The following is a 15,349-nucleotide window of genomic DNA, read 5'->3' as shown; positions in this document are numbered from 1 at the left end:
AGTGTCAGCATTGTGCTTCATACCGACCTACTAGTGTGCCATTAGACCATGCTCCCCCATCCACTGACTGTCCAGGCAACTCACATCTCTACCCATTGATTCAAATTATATCCCTTAAAGAAAACCAAAAATAAGATCAGTGTTAGTATTATGCAGGAAAGTAGTTCCATCTTGATTATGCCCCAGGCACAATGGTGTACCCAGGCACCTGTCAACTTAAAAGGATACAATGCTGATTCAGTGCAAATTCACTGTACTGTTATTCCATGGGTATGTTTGCTATAAAAAGCACTGCAGAGCATTAGCAATGCCACTAGGCTTGCCTGGTAAGTGAAAATGCAAGCCAGACCTAGTGATTTTCCAATGCTTATTAATAAAGCATTGGAGGTTGAATTTCTATGGCAGTAATGCATTGCGTTACTGAGGTCGAATTGAGATCCCTACCTGTGAATTAATGGCGAGAAATCATTTGGTTGGGCTGCTTGGTAGTTCGTTTGATAATAGCCCAGAAATAGAGGTCTTAGAATGCCGCGTTGTGTGCTGAGTGCTTTGCTAAACAGTAAAGTAATGTCCTCGGAATGTGCGATCTGTCCCTGAAGTGATCATTGTTGCCTACTTAGAAGGGTTTGTCTGAGTATTGATGCTATTAGATCAGAATGGATGATATTATTATCAACTCATAAAATACTTTTATGATGTATTTATTAATACAACCAATAAACAATAAAGTAAATGAGAACAATTAACAGATCACCGGTTATAACTGTGATAGTTTTTTTTATTAAGGTGTTTTATTATATTGTGTGCTCTTTTTATTGTCAATATACATGCCATTGTAATTTTTTTTTTAATATGGCATAGCATTTAATTTTTACCAAGATGTTGGAGTGGGTTGGTACTGTTATTTTAAACTGTATATTATTTAATTTTAATTGAGTAATATGTTAATTATTTTATATATTTAAATTGTTACTTACTTTCTGTATGTGCAATTTATTTTAATTATTCATTACATTTTAATTTTGGTTTGTTGGGCTTATTGGGAGGCTATGTGTCTAGTGTCTTCTAATTGTATATTAATTGTTAGTTGATTAACATGTTAAAATCATAGTTTGTTAGAGTTAAGTGTTTGTTTAAATGTTAAATATGTTGTTAGTAATGTATTACTTTTTAATTTCAGGTTTTGGGGTTTATTGGGGTGTAGGGTGTCTAATTTTGTTATTTTATATTATATTATATTACATTACATTATATTGTATCATTTTGTATTATTTTATATTATAGTATATAATATTACGTTCTATTTTTGCGGTAGTAGTTTGTTCTTGAGTCCCCTCAGATGTTTGCTTGCCTGCTTCATTGTTATCTTTCTTTTTCCTTTTTCTGACCTCGCGCTTACCACCAACCCGCAGTCTCCTGGGCCCAGCCTGAGGGAACCCAATCTTCAGAGACCCTGCGCTACTATATTTCATCGCTGTTGAGTTCGGTTAATTTTATAGCATGCCAACTATCCAGAACCTCATCTCTTTCGACCCCTTTACCGATGCAACTAAGGATGATGACCTCCCAGCATGGACAGAACATTACATTCACATAAGGATCCAGCAGTGTAAGAGCCACAAAACGCTAAACACTATGCAAGAGGTCTCAGATGATTATCACAAAAATAAATTTGTGAAAGCTCCAAAAAATAAATTTGCTGGCAATGGTACAGTGATCGAGCATCCAGAATATAGTCACAAAGCCACTGGAATTATGCGATTGTGCAGCCACAGCGATTTTCGCACAAGTATGGATTTTCCGCATTTGTCACATAATTCATCATTTGCTGCATAATCTGCAGATTTTAACAAAAAAAAGTTTGTGTCCAGCTCAAACGGGTCAAAAGTTACTAAAAACACGGTGATATGTATTGCCGCACAGTGAAGGGACTTTTGCAAAGTTTGACTTGTCATCTTTCTGTTGCTTGTTGGTATATTGGGGCATTAAACTGGTAATAATGAGGTCCAACTAATTCCCAGAAAGTGTTGACAAGTGTAAAAACTACAAAATAATGAAGTAATACTATAAAATAATGTGCAGCATTATGTTGCATAAGTTATCTTTTCTTGTCGCACAATTTACTCAACCCTGACACAAATGCTCGCCTCCCGCATGCCACATAATTCCAGTGGCCCTGAATATAGTGAAGTTATTCAGTTGCAAGGTGAACAGAGGAAGAATATTTGTCAGTTCCTTTTGGAGACTGGCATGGTCAAGAAGGAACAATTGAACATTCCTGGTTGCTGATATATCTGCTACCACCGCATGAAATATAGGGCATGTTTTATATTGCCCAATTGGCTGCTTCACAATGAGTCTCAGAAATGAGCAGAGTTGTCAACTATTCAACTATCTACAGTTTGACTCATGTCTGCACAGTTACAGTATATACATAGTATGTAGACTAGGAACACACAAGAAAGCAAAGAAAATGAATGTCAGAAGGTAGCATAAGTTGTTTGTAAACTTTAGCATATTTCCAATGGAAACTTAATGTGGATTGTTAATTTAACCTGATTAATGATGCTTATTGTAATAAACCATGAAACTTGATGGGCAAAATGACGGCCAGTGCAGACGTGTACTGCTGAAACTCTGCACCAGGTCCCGAACAGTCCTGCTCAGTCTAGCCCTCGGGAACAGCTGGGGCTGGCATTATTTTCTGCACAACACCTTCATAGACGCATACTGTCCAGGGGGCGGGGGGAGCAACGGAATGCGAACGATGGGCCGATCTTGCAGTAAAGTACTTGGCTATGAGACACAGCCTTTGCTGTTGCTGGAAGCCTAAGGGGAACGGCCTTCGGCGGTGGCCCACTTGCAGAGCTGGATCCTGTTGAGCTGCAGCAGTAAGTGAGCCATCCATTCCTAGCCGCAGGTGGTGCGCCTTGGAGCTGAGACCCACTCAGACACAAGCGGCACTGGGACTGAGCCATACCTGGACCCCCAACAGTGACTACAGCCACAGTTGTTGACAAAGCAGGGGATGTTGGTAAGAGACTGTGAGACAGTTCAATGATCAGACTGGGGGCGAATAGCATCTCCTGCTATGGGGGACCATGTAAGGGCTCACACAGAGTTTCACCTATAGGGCCATTCTGCGGATGCACCTCTATCTGTTGAGGAGGGGACATTGAGCAACAGTCTCGGGGCCTGGCCGTTGGGGGTGCCCAACACAATCACTTGTCCCCAACCCTCCCCCTCCCCACAGATAGGCCTTCCTTTCTCCTTCCGTATTTGCTGTCCCTCTTCGTTGGTGCTGTGATGGGACGACAGTTTGGCTCCTGCTATAAGTGCAAGGACACCACTGGCCCATCGGGACTGCGGGCTCCCAAATTACAGTGTGGGACTGAGGGCCCTCACAAATCCATGCTTGTGATTGAGCCCTGCCCCAACTGATTGACTGTGTACCTACTGGACTCTCGGAAGGGGGCCACCATATGCGAAACTGGCTCTTCCTTTTGTCCCTCATTGCCCCTTACTTACGGATGTTCGTGATCCTCCCATGAGATGGTGAAGCATAAAAGTAGTTGGCCACTACTAGAAGCTTCAGAAGAGGGGCAGGGTGTTCCTACCTTATATGCACCAGGGCTGGGCATCATGGGAACATTGGAGGATATGTTGGGGTGACACTCAGTGCAGTTCACCAAATCTTGCAGGCTCTCCAAGAAACTAAATCCACCCTAGAGGTTAAGATAGACTCTGTCTCCTTGGAAGTGTCCCTTTTACGGGTGGACCAGTGAAAACTATCCTCATAGGTGGACACGGAATCGGCTCTCTATGATGCACCCCTCTCTCAAAGAGGTGCAGTTGAAGGTGAGTCTACAGCAGGCAGATGTGAAGTGCCTGCAGCTGTGAGCAGAGGACACAAAGGGTAGGTCCCGCAGCATTAATGTTCACCTTGAAGGACTATCAGAAATGGTGGAATGGCCTTATATGGATCTGTTTCTTGAACAATGGCTAATGACAACTGTGTTGGCAAGAAGGGTTCCCAATTTCTTTTGCATTGAGCAAGCCCTCCGGGTCCCAGGAAAGCCCACCCACCAGGTGCAGCCCCATGCCCTGTAATTGCCCACCTGCTGAGCTACCATGAGAGAAATTTGATAGTTCAGGCCTTTTGCTCTAAGGACTCACTGCAATGTGAGGGAGCAGAAGTAACAGCATACCCGGATTACACAACGGAGGTACAGCTCAGCCCCAGCTCCGAAGTGGGGGTTAAATAGCAACTCCACAAGATGGGTCTGAAGTATGCTTTACTCTTCCTGGCCTGCTTGTGAGTGGTGGCAGGAGAAGCCACACATTATTTTCAGACACCGGAGGAGGGGAGGGCCAGGATTCCTATGAAGGGGGCTGCACTTGCCTGAGGATAGTCAGCCTGGTGAGCACTAGGAAGTGCAGGGACAACAAAGGAGATGCACTCGCCGCACTAGATATTGACCCACCAAGGAACAGGCTGCATCGGAGATGGTGAGAGTAGTGGCAGAACTTGTTTACAGCCATTAAACCTGAACAAGACTCAGTTGCTGACTCCAGTCCCAATAGCTCCGGAGAGCTGGCAGAAAGTGCTTTTCATAAGCCAGCACTGACCTCCCGAGCAGTGGACAGCATCACCTGAGGACCACAGTAAGTAATGCAGGGTATGTAATTGGTGGGCGAGTAGAGGGGGGAGGATGTCTCGGTGGGGGGGGGGGCTTTCCGACTTTCAGGATTTCATGTTTTTGTGCTGGGGGCCGGGGCTGTGCTGATGAGGCCAGCCACAGGGACACTGGGTATTCAGCTTTACACCATAGATGCCTATTTGTTTGGGTGTTGTTGTTCTAATGTTCTAGTCAGTTTATGCTGTAGGCTGTTAGCCTTGAAAGGGGGATGTGGGATTATTTTAGTTGGAAAGCTTTCTCAATAGAGTTCTACAAGTACAGAATACATCATGCTGGAGCAGGTAGGATACAGTGAGATTCACCGTGCTTTGGAGGTATGGATGAGGGCAGATTGGACGCGCACACTCATACCGAATGGGAATGCTAACAGAGTATCGGCCCCCACCTATGAGCTCCTGACCTGGAATGTCAGAGGCATGGTCACACTATGCAAGAAACAGGATGTGTATTCCCACCTCACTTCACCGCATACACATCTTGCTCCAGCAAGAAACTCACTTGTTGGCAGAGGACCTTAGATGAGTGGACACTAGAGGGGGGCTGTTTATGGTACTTCTCACAGGTAATGTTGGTTTGGATTGCTCCAGTGGTCCCTTATGTCGTGCCTGCCCAGCGGGTTTACTGGGATGGCTGCTAAGTGGGCCTGGAGGGGCTGTTGGATGGGGGATCCACTCGCCATTGGGGCACTATCTGCCTGATACTCGACATGCAGACTATCTGACCTAACTGCCCCCGGCGCTGTTGCAGCAGCCCATAGCACCTTGTGTTTGGGGGTGAGACTACAACTGCGTTCTGGATGTGGTGCTTTATCGATCAGTGTATCCAGCAGAGGGGGCTTGCTCCCCACCTACTGAACAATCGGGGAAGCAGTGGAAATGGAGACAATTCCGCCCACCCTTAGGGAAGCCCTAATCATGGTGCTACCCAAACCCGGGTATCAACCATTTTCCCTGTTGAATCTTGACTACAAGATATTGGGGAAGATCTTGGTGAATGGCTACCATTTGTGGGAAAATTGATCCATTTTGACCAAAATGGGTTTATATACGAGGCTGTAACATTTTCATAAACATCTGACGCCTGCTGAACCTGATGGGGTTGCCTGAGGATGTTGCTATGGAAAGCCTTGTGGCGTTCCTCAATATAGAGAAGGCGTTAAACACCCATGGCAGGAGATATCTATTTGGGGTGCTGGAGTGTCTGCATTGAGATGAGTATGAACCCTGTATAGTAACCCAACGGCATGAGTAAAAACCAGCACCTACATATCAGACAGCTTCGAAGTACATCTGGGTACAAGGCAGGGATGCCCACTATCACCGCTTAATTTTACGCTTGCTATGAAGCCCTTAGCAGCTTAGCTCCGTGCTAAAGCAGAGACGTGGGGAGTGTGCGTGGCTGAGGAATGGAACATTGTGTCCTTATACATGGACGAATCCTTGATTTACTTGCATGATGCCAGGGTAGCCTTGCAGCCCCTCATGTCCATGTTGGACAAAGTTGATGACCTATTCGGACTGCATTTATATTGGACCAAATCCTATTTGTTCCCGCTCAGGTGAATGGAGGACCAAGAACATGGAAACGTGATTCCCATGCACCTGGAGTGGCAGTTTGACATGCCATCAATTGTTGACATGCTAAACCTCTCCCTACAGACAGGTAGAGTCCCTACAGTATGGATGCAAGCAATAATAAAAACATTTGCTAAATGCAAAAAAGCCTATATGCTGCTCTGCCACAGAACTTCCGACCAATATCACTTCTCCCATTTAATAGTAACATTTTGGAGAAACATGTTAACAGAATATTTTCACAATTCTAGGAATATCACCTTCGGTTACACCCTACACAGATGGGGTTCCTCCCTCAGCACAGTACGGAATCTGCCTTGTTGTTAGCGGTGTTCGAAGAACTTAAAATGACCCTTGATCAAGGTGGAGCAGCTGTGATACCACTCCTAGACTTAAGAGCAGCATTCGATATGGTCGACTATGGCTTGCTGGCTAACAGACTCCTGGAAATTGATATCCAGGGCAAAGTCCTGGATTGGTTGGGGTCCTTCCTGGAGGAGAGGTCCTTCCAGTTATGGAAGCCAACCTCTTCTCTGATATTAAGCCTCTGACTTGCGGTGTGTCACAGGGCTCATTGCTAAGTCCCACGTTGTTTAATTTCTACATGCGCCCATTGGTGGACATAGTTCAAGGAAATGGCATCTCCGTGATTTCATACGCTGACGACACCCAGCTGGTGATGTCACTTGACTCCAGGACCAATGGTGAGTCAAGCCAGCTGGCGCCTTGTCTTGAACAAGTGGTTAAATGACAGGGAGCTGTCTGAAGTTAAACAGTGGGAAAACCAAGCCGATGGTCCTCTGTAACGCATGGGTACCCAGGCCTCTAGCCAGCTGGCCATGCGGCCTAGGGATCGCTCCAGTCCTGAGTACTGCCATTAAGAATCTCGGCTTCTGGATGGATAAGGATCTCACCATGGAGACCCAAGCAAGGAAGGTGGAAGGCACTTGCTTTGGGTTGTTAAGAATGCTCCGCAGGATCCTTCACCTAATCCCTATACTGCTAAGGAAAACAGTCATACATTCCCTGGTTACGTCACACCTGTACTATGGTAACTCGCACCTTCTGGGTGCTTCTAAATATGTCATCAACAAGTTACAGCTATTCCAGAATGCAGCAGCCTGACTTGTGTGTCAGATCCCAATGCAGGAATCAGTGAACAAGCATCGTAGACAGCTACATTGGCTCCCGATTGAGGCAAGAATGAAGTTTAAAGCACTCTGCCTTACCCATAGAGGCATAAACAACAAAGGGCCCAATAAGATCAGAAATTTGGTAGGCATATACCTCCCCAATAGAAGCCTGAAGTCAGGCTCTGAGCGCCTGTTAAAAACTATCAGAATAAAAAGGGCTAGATGGGGAGGAAGACCTTTTCCCACCTGGCGCCCAAGCTATGGAACTCACTTCTGCAATAGATGAGATTCATAGCATCAGAATCATCCTTCAGTAAAAAAATGAAAACCTGGTTATTCGATGAGTGCAAATAACTTTTCTCTAGCTTCTCTATGTCTCATGCCTAGCGCTGGGAGGCCTTCGGGTAGCCATGCACTCTGCAAGTTCTCATAACATAACATCAGATACGAGGGGGAGAATATATATTACTCAGATTAAGATTTACTATGCGGGAACCTCTATAGGATACATCAGATCGTAGCTGCCTCCCCTTCTGGCTGTCGCTCCACCTATCATTGGTGGGTCATGTGTCAATCACAAAGATGTTGCTTTTGGCGAGGCTACTATAGCTGATTTTAGCTCAGCTCCTTCTGGTACCAGGCTACTTATTTCAGGGATTCAATGGGCTGCTGGCAGATCTGATTTGTGAACGAGGTAGGATGAGAAGCGTGCTACTGACTACGCAATGGCCCCTGGAGGAAGGGGTACTAGTAGCCCCAGAATATGAGTTATACTAAGCAGCAGCCCAGTAAGAGGGCTGATGTGATAATTGGGGATGGCACCTTTTGCAAAGTGGTAGATGGTGCATTGCGCACTCTGGGTGGAGCAGATATTGACTTGGCAATGGTGTAATGTCCGCCCAGCACACTCTGAGAGTGGAATGATGCTAACTACAATTGGTGAATTTCTGTGGTTTTGTAGTTCAAAAAGTTCATGTTCTGACTGACAAATTCATCTAACTATAAGGTTACTTTAACCTTTGTTTTCTTCAGTGAATTTCTTAGTTTTTTGTAACAAAAACATATTTTTATTACACCTAACTATAACAATATTTTAACCTTTTTTTTCAGTGAATTTCTAGTATTTCTAAATGCAAAGTGTAAGTTTATTACCATACGTAAAGCCAACTCCTTGCCATGCATGACCTTTGAAAATGCACGGCTGGGGGTTGGCCACAGGACCTTATGTTGGGGATGGGTCCACGTGCCCCCCTCTCCTAACCTTATTAAGACCTGGGACCCCATGACCCAGGGCCACTTCTTAAATTAAAAGGAGTGGGGGCTGCATGGCCCCTCCAGAGCCTAATTAGGCCATTGGGTCCCCATTCCCCAGGGCCACTACTTATAATAATAGTGATGAAGTCCGCCTAGCTCCCCTTGAGCCTTGTCAGGTCCCGGCGGACCCAAGGTCCCAGGACCACTACTACAATCAAAGGGGAAGGGGGATCGGATAAACCCCCTCCCTAAGCCCTGTTAGGTTCTGGGGACCCCAACCCACGGGCCGTTTAAAAAACAAAAAGGGTTGGAGGGGCACATGGCTCTCCTTACTAAGCTTCCTTAGGCCCTGGGGACCCCATACCCAGGGTCCTTTTTTAAATTAAATGGCGGGGCTCTGTGGTTCCCCTCCTGAGCCTTGTTTGGCTCTGGGGACTTCATCAGCCAGGGCCGCTTACTTTAATTATAGGGGAGGGGCTGCATGGCCTCCTCCCCAAGCCTTCTTAGGCTGTGGGGACCGTATCCCCATGGCTTTTTTTAATGAAAGGGGTGGGGGCCATGCACCCCTCCCTGAGCCTTGTTAGACCCTGGGCACCCACCATGTATTTGCTGCGGACTGCGGGTGGGGGGACTCTCGAAACCCCTGCTGGCTCCCTGCATGCAGCAGGAGTCTTAATCGCTCAAGCTTCGAGGGAGCAGCTACTAATGTTGCTCCCTCTGTGCTAGAGCAATATGTTTATCTGTTTCTGTGTTTCTCTGCCTGCATCACTGCAGGGAGGGAAACAGATCAAAAGTCTACTCCAAACTGGCGTGAGCAATTCTAAAGATCCCGTCAGCTGGGAGTAGACTTTGTGTTTGCTTCCGCTTGCCATGAGATTAAAAAATCCTCCCACCAAGTGGGAGCAAACACAGGGTTCCCTGCCGGCACCGGTGTGGGCATGTAAAAGGCTATGTCTCAGGGGTGGGCTACCTGGAACATGGCATGTTAGCCAGCCACAGGGGATGGGGGTAACTGGGGCAATTAATGGCTCAGGGGGCCTTTTTTTTTTTTACAATCCCACAGGAGTCCTGCGGGATTGCGGTAATTTTTGCAGATTATTTTTCTATTTTCACCCCAGAGGATCTCTCTGGGTTGACCCAAGGGGCCTAGGGGTCAGGGTATCCCTGCCCTGGCACTTTATAAATATCGTTTTTTAAAACATGTTCAGAACAAGGGACTAATTCCCTGAGTCCTGGAATGGCTGCCAGCAACATTTTTCTCATGTTGTATGTATGTATGTATGTATGTATGTATGTATGTATGTATGTATATAATATTTATTAAGCACAACAAACACCCCACGGGTACCCTGGCGCTGCAATACGTAGTTTGGAGAACCAATATTAATCAGAGAGACAACAGAAGAAGTGGACAATAATCAGAGGACAGAGTCAAATTCTAGGAAACAACCATGTCTTAATCCTTTTTCTGAACAGAAGCAGGGAATTACACTGTCTGATACCAGATGGCAGCTCATTCCACAGCCTTGCTGCAGCAGTGCTGAAGGCACATCCACCCAGTCTGACCCTATTAAACCTAGGAACTTTCGCCAGAATAATTTTTCTTGCAGAGGTTTCGGTCCCAAGCCATGCAAGGCCTTGAACACTATACACAAGGACTTAAACTGACTCTTTGCAACACTGGTAGCCAGTGTAGTTCAGCCTAGCGTTTTGATGCAGAAGAGTCTCGCGGTTTAGACAAAGCTAATCTTGCCGCCATGTTTTGAACCTGTTGCAAATGTTGGATCAAATATTTAGGAGAATCCAGCAACGGGGCATTACAATAGTCAAGGCGACTTAAAATTGCGCCCTGCACTACAAATGCTCTGGCCGAGGTAGGCAACAATGGAAGAATCTTTCTCAAGGCTCTAATCAGCCCAAAATACCATCCCGCAGTTTTGTTCACCTCTGCCTCCAGGGTCAGATTAGCACTAAACAGAACTCCCAAATTACGGACCGTATTGGCCGGGACCAAAGGGGAGGAGGTACCCAGTGGCCAGAAATTATGGGGGAGAGGTAGAGGCACCTTCCCTACTGTGCAATGCACTATTTCGGATTTCTCAGAATTGAATTGTAGAAAATTCAGCCGTGGCCATTGCGCAGTATCATGCATACAAGCATGAAAATCCTCCAACGTCGAAGGCTGGGTACCATCCAAAGATAAAATGATCTGGGTATCATCAGCATAATTTAGCAGCTTCACTTTATGAGCCTGAATTATATCAATCAGAGGACTGAGATATACATTAAACATGATCGGGCTGATAGCAGACCCCTGTGGGACACCATGGCCGATGTTGATAAAGGTAGATTGAAACGGCGGAAGAGCCACCGCCTGACGCCTACACGAAAGATAAGAGCGGAACCAGGCCAAAGCGGTACCTGCCACTCCTGCCTCCTCAAGGCGGGTCAGCAAAATACTGTGGTTGACCGTGTCGAAAGCGGCAGACAAGTCAAGCAATATTAATATTGCCGATTGTCCCTTGTCTGCCAACAACCAAAGGTCGTCCATCACGGTCACCAAAGCAGACTCCGTCCTGTGCGCTCTGGACGAAAGCCAAATTGGACATCCGCCAACTTGTTATTACTCTAGAGAAACACGGACAGAGATCTGCTAACCCAGCGTTCAATGATCTTTACGATGTATGGTAAGAGGGAGATTTGTCGATAGCTTTCTGCGTGTGCTGGATCAAGAGTAGCTTTCTTCAGGAGAGGAGTGACCACCACCTGTTTCCAGCTAGATGGCACCTCCCCACTGGAAAGTGAATGGTTACAGATCTGTCTAAGACTAGGAAATAGATCTGAAGCATATTCCTTCCAGATTTTATGCGGAAGAGGGTCCAGTGGGGAGCCGGAAGAGACCCCCATAGCCAGCCCGCCAAACTCCTCCTCTCGTAACAATTCAAAATGCTCCAGAGTGCTCAAGTTTGCCGTCCCAGCTTCCACCTCTACACATGACGTCTTCCCTGCATCAGTAGACGAGATGGTAATCAATCCACTAATACGGCTTGCTGCTACCGCTGGAATAGTAGTTTTAAGTCCATATATTATGGTACTAATCTTTTCCTCAAAAAAGATTGCCAGTCTATCGCAGAGATCCTGAGATGGCAGAATCTCATTTTGCAAGCATTTAGGATTGGCAATCTCATCGACCAATCTAAAAACACATTTAGATTTATTAGATGATTTCTGAATAGTTTCTGCAAAATATTCTGATTTGGCCGAGAAGATTGCTTTTTTATAGATGGATATAGCTGTCTTCCATGCAGTCTTATCCTCATCTGCATAATGCTTTCACCATTTCCTTTCAGCCTGTTTACAAGGCCCTATTGATGGCAAACGTTGAGGAGTATGTTACCTTCTTTAATGCCCTCTTCCAATCCCTATGTTGCTGGCAGCCAATCGAAGTGCTCGCTCCAGCGGGAAGCTGACTCCCATTTGAAGTAAGATGGAAGAGAAATAAAGCTCCCCAGGCCAATCACGACAGTCTATTTTTAAATTGGTGCTGCTGCAAGATTGTCCTGAGACTCTCACAGACCCAACCTTCCAGATATACAATTATTTTTTAACCATCATTTCTCAAAAACTACTTAACTTATTTACACCAAATCATGGACCAAGATCTAGTTACCTGCCAAATTTGCTGTAATTCCATTCTAAATGCTTTGCTGTAGCCTGTCTTAAGGAAGTCTTTGGAAAATGCATGAGGATTTTGCATTTTGGGATACCCCTTTTAAACAGTCTCTTGCTTGACCAATTAGCCTGAAACTTGCCATGCACAAAATAGTTCAACAGTTTTACCTTTTTGGGAAGTTTCGTGGGGAATCGTCAAATGGTGCCAAAGTTATTAGCAATAAAAAAAACGCTAACCATAACTACCTAGTAGCAACTGCCACCAGGTAATATATTATTGTCATGAAGAACTGTGGACCCACATTGGCTGAATCAGTATTTTTAATTAGCAGTACTATCACTCCATATGAACTTTATAAGTTATTACATATTTGGGTATTTAGCACATGGTCACTTTAGTTAAGCACCAGCACTTTAGACATTGGCTGCTAGCACAGAATCACAGTCCATTCAGGGCGTAATATAAGCTTACTTATAGGCTGGTTGGACCTAAAAGGGAGAGGAAAGAAAAGAAAAGAAATACAATTTTACGGTAAACCCATTTCGTATTGATAAAATGAAAATACATGGAATTGATTTGATCTGATTTTATCATTTTGAATCCATGGACAGAGCCGATTGACTAGTATTTTTAAACATGTATATGTTTGGTTTCATCAATTGATTTTTATATTATAGATAATGTGATATAATATAATATATTTATTTATCTATTTATTGTAGGTTAATCAATTCATGTATTTAAATCAGCTTTAGACACATTATTGTAATCGTAACTGATATTGACAAAGGCCAGGGGCCGAAATGCCTCTCTGTTGTTGGTGGCAGTTGGTACAATCTAAATAAAATATATAGATTACACGCTTGGAGTGCGCAGAGTTCCTGCTGTGGTAAAAGTACACAAGTATATATTTGTATATATATATATATATATATATATATATATATATATATATATATATATTCACTGAAAAAACCATAGGTTTTAGGGGCGATATAGTTAGCTGGACTTTTCACTCGTGCAAAACCATTGAAATTCCCCCGTTATAGTTAGTTCAGCTAACTATAACTCGCGCGCCCGCAATGCACTGCTGATGACGTCACATATTACATCACTCATGACATGGTCAGTGACATAACTCATGACATCACTGATGACATCTCAAATTACATCACTGATGACATCATCCAGTGAATGTGTGTTTTTCTGAAAATTACATATGTTTTATATATGTATATCTCAAGGTCGATGGAAGAATAAATAGGTATATAAGTGTCTAAATGGTTGATTTGTTTTTGAAAAATGGATTGTATAACTGACTGATTAAGTGTATCTTAGTGAATACATGGCTTAGTGAGTAATGTTTAAATGTGTAAATATCTGCATCAGTCTCTCACTTTGTGTATAAGTGGCTGCATTGGTTGGTGAGTAGCTACATGAGTGTCTATATAGGTTATTAGTTGGTTTTTTGAGTATCAGTATGAGTGTCTGTATGGTTCGGTGGGGGTATTACGTAGTGCATAGGTGGATGAATGTGTGACTCACTGTTTGTATGTGTTGAAGACAGCATGTGTGCAGGACTGTATGGGTGGATGAGTGTGTGCATGGGTGTGTTAGTGTAAACACGCCCTGTGGCCGTTTTTAGTTGGGAGATTAAGTTCATTTGAATCCTGAGGGTCCCTAGGGTCCAACTAACCCACTAGGTACCTCCAGTATGCGCCACAGAGCTGTGTTGCAGAGAGGTGTAAAAAGTCGCACGGCCTGGACCACCTCTCTGCAACGCAGCTCAGTGGCGCTTACTGGAAGCACCTGGTGGGCTAGTTAGCTCCCAGGGGCCCTCAGGATTGAAGGGGAATTATTTCCCCAACTTAAAACGCGCCACAGGGCTTGTTTGCACACGTCACCTCAGGCCCCGTCCCCTTCCTTCCCCACTGTGTAAACATGCCCTGTGGCCGTTTTTAAGTTGGGAGATTAAGTCCCCTTGAATCCTGAGGATCCCTATGGGCAAAATAGCCCACTAGGTACGTCCAGTAAGAGCCATTGCAGAGAGGTGTAAAAAGGGACACGGCCTGCACCACCTCTCTGCAACGCAGAGCAGTGGCACCTCAGGCCCCGTCCCCTCCCTTCACCACTGTGTAAATGCGCCCTGTGGCCGTTCTAAGTTGAGAGATTAAGTCCCCTTGAATCCTAAGGGTCCCTAGGGTCAAACTAGCCCACTAGGTACGTCCAGTAAGCGCCACAGAGCTGCGTTGCATAGAGGTGTAAAAAGGGGCGTGGCCTCAGAACACCTGTCTGCAACGCAGCTCCCTGGTGCACACTGGAGATACCTGTTGGGCTAGTTGGCCCTCAGGAACCCTCAGTATTGAAGGGGAATTAATTCCCCCACTTACAACTGGCCAGGGGGCGCGTTTGCAGAGTCCTGCAAGGAGGGGTCGTGGCCTCCAGCGCGATGCCGGTCTTTTATTTATTTTATTTTTTTAAGAAGGAGGGCTGTGTGGCCCCCCTTCTTTTTCTAATTTACTGGCCCTGGGGACCCCATCCCCCAGGGCCTGCACCCTAATTTTTTTTGTTGAAAAAAATTAATTTAGCCCTCCCAAGGCCTTAATCGGCCCCGGGGACCCCAACCCCCGTGTCATGGCCTTTTTTTAATTTAAATTCTTTAGGAGGGGGCTGCGTTGCCCCCCTCCTCAGGCCACTTATGGCTCCGGGGACCCCATACCCCGGGGCCGGCCTTTGTTTTTTATTATTTTAAAAATATATATATTTATAGAAACACCTAGGACAAGCTGGACAAACCGTATGTACCTATCACCATGACGATTTGCGTGATATTCATTCAAAGGCGACTATGCATAGGATGAATCCACATGGAATGTATTTACACCGCTAATGAAGCGCTGACGTGTCTGACGCCCTACCGTGCCTAATCCCGGCTCCCCCGCCGGTGGGTACTCTCCAAGTAGACACCCTTGTTGTTTATTTATACAAACATGGGTAGCTATTGACGGGCACATT

The 15,349-nt window shown here is 45.2% G+C and overlaps 1 protein-coding gene across 1 annotated transcript; it reads left to right on the top strand.

The window, feature by feature from the left end:
* The first annotated feature begins 1,453 nt into the window (after nt 1–1,453).
* LOC146860244 (eukaryotic translation initiation factor 1b-like) lies at nt 1,454–2,289 on the top strand. The gene is made up of 2 exons (XM_085646328.1): nt 1,454–1,721; nt 2,172–2,289. The coding sequence occupies exons 1-2, from the start codon at nt 1,501–1,503 to the stop codon at nt 2,287–2,289; spliced, it is 339 nt and encodes a 112-aa protein (XP_085502454.1). The 5' UTR covers nt 1,454–1,500.
* The last annotated feature ends 13,060 nt before the right edge of the window (nt 2,290–15,349 follow it).

This window comes from Triturus cristatus, chromosome 3_1, assembly GCF_964204655.1.
Source record: "Triturus cristatus chromosome 3_1, aTriCri1.1, whole genome shotgun sequence".
Classification (NCBI taxonomy): Eukaryota; Metazoa; Chordata; class Amphibia; order Caudata; family Salamandridae; genus Triturus; species Triturus cristatus.
This window is presented reverse-complemented; position numbering and strand designations above follow the sequence as displayed.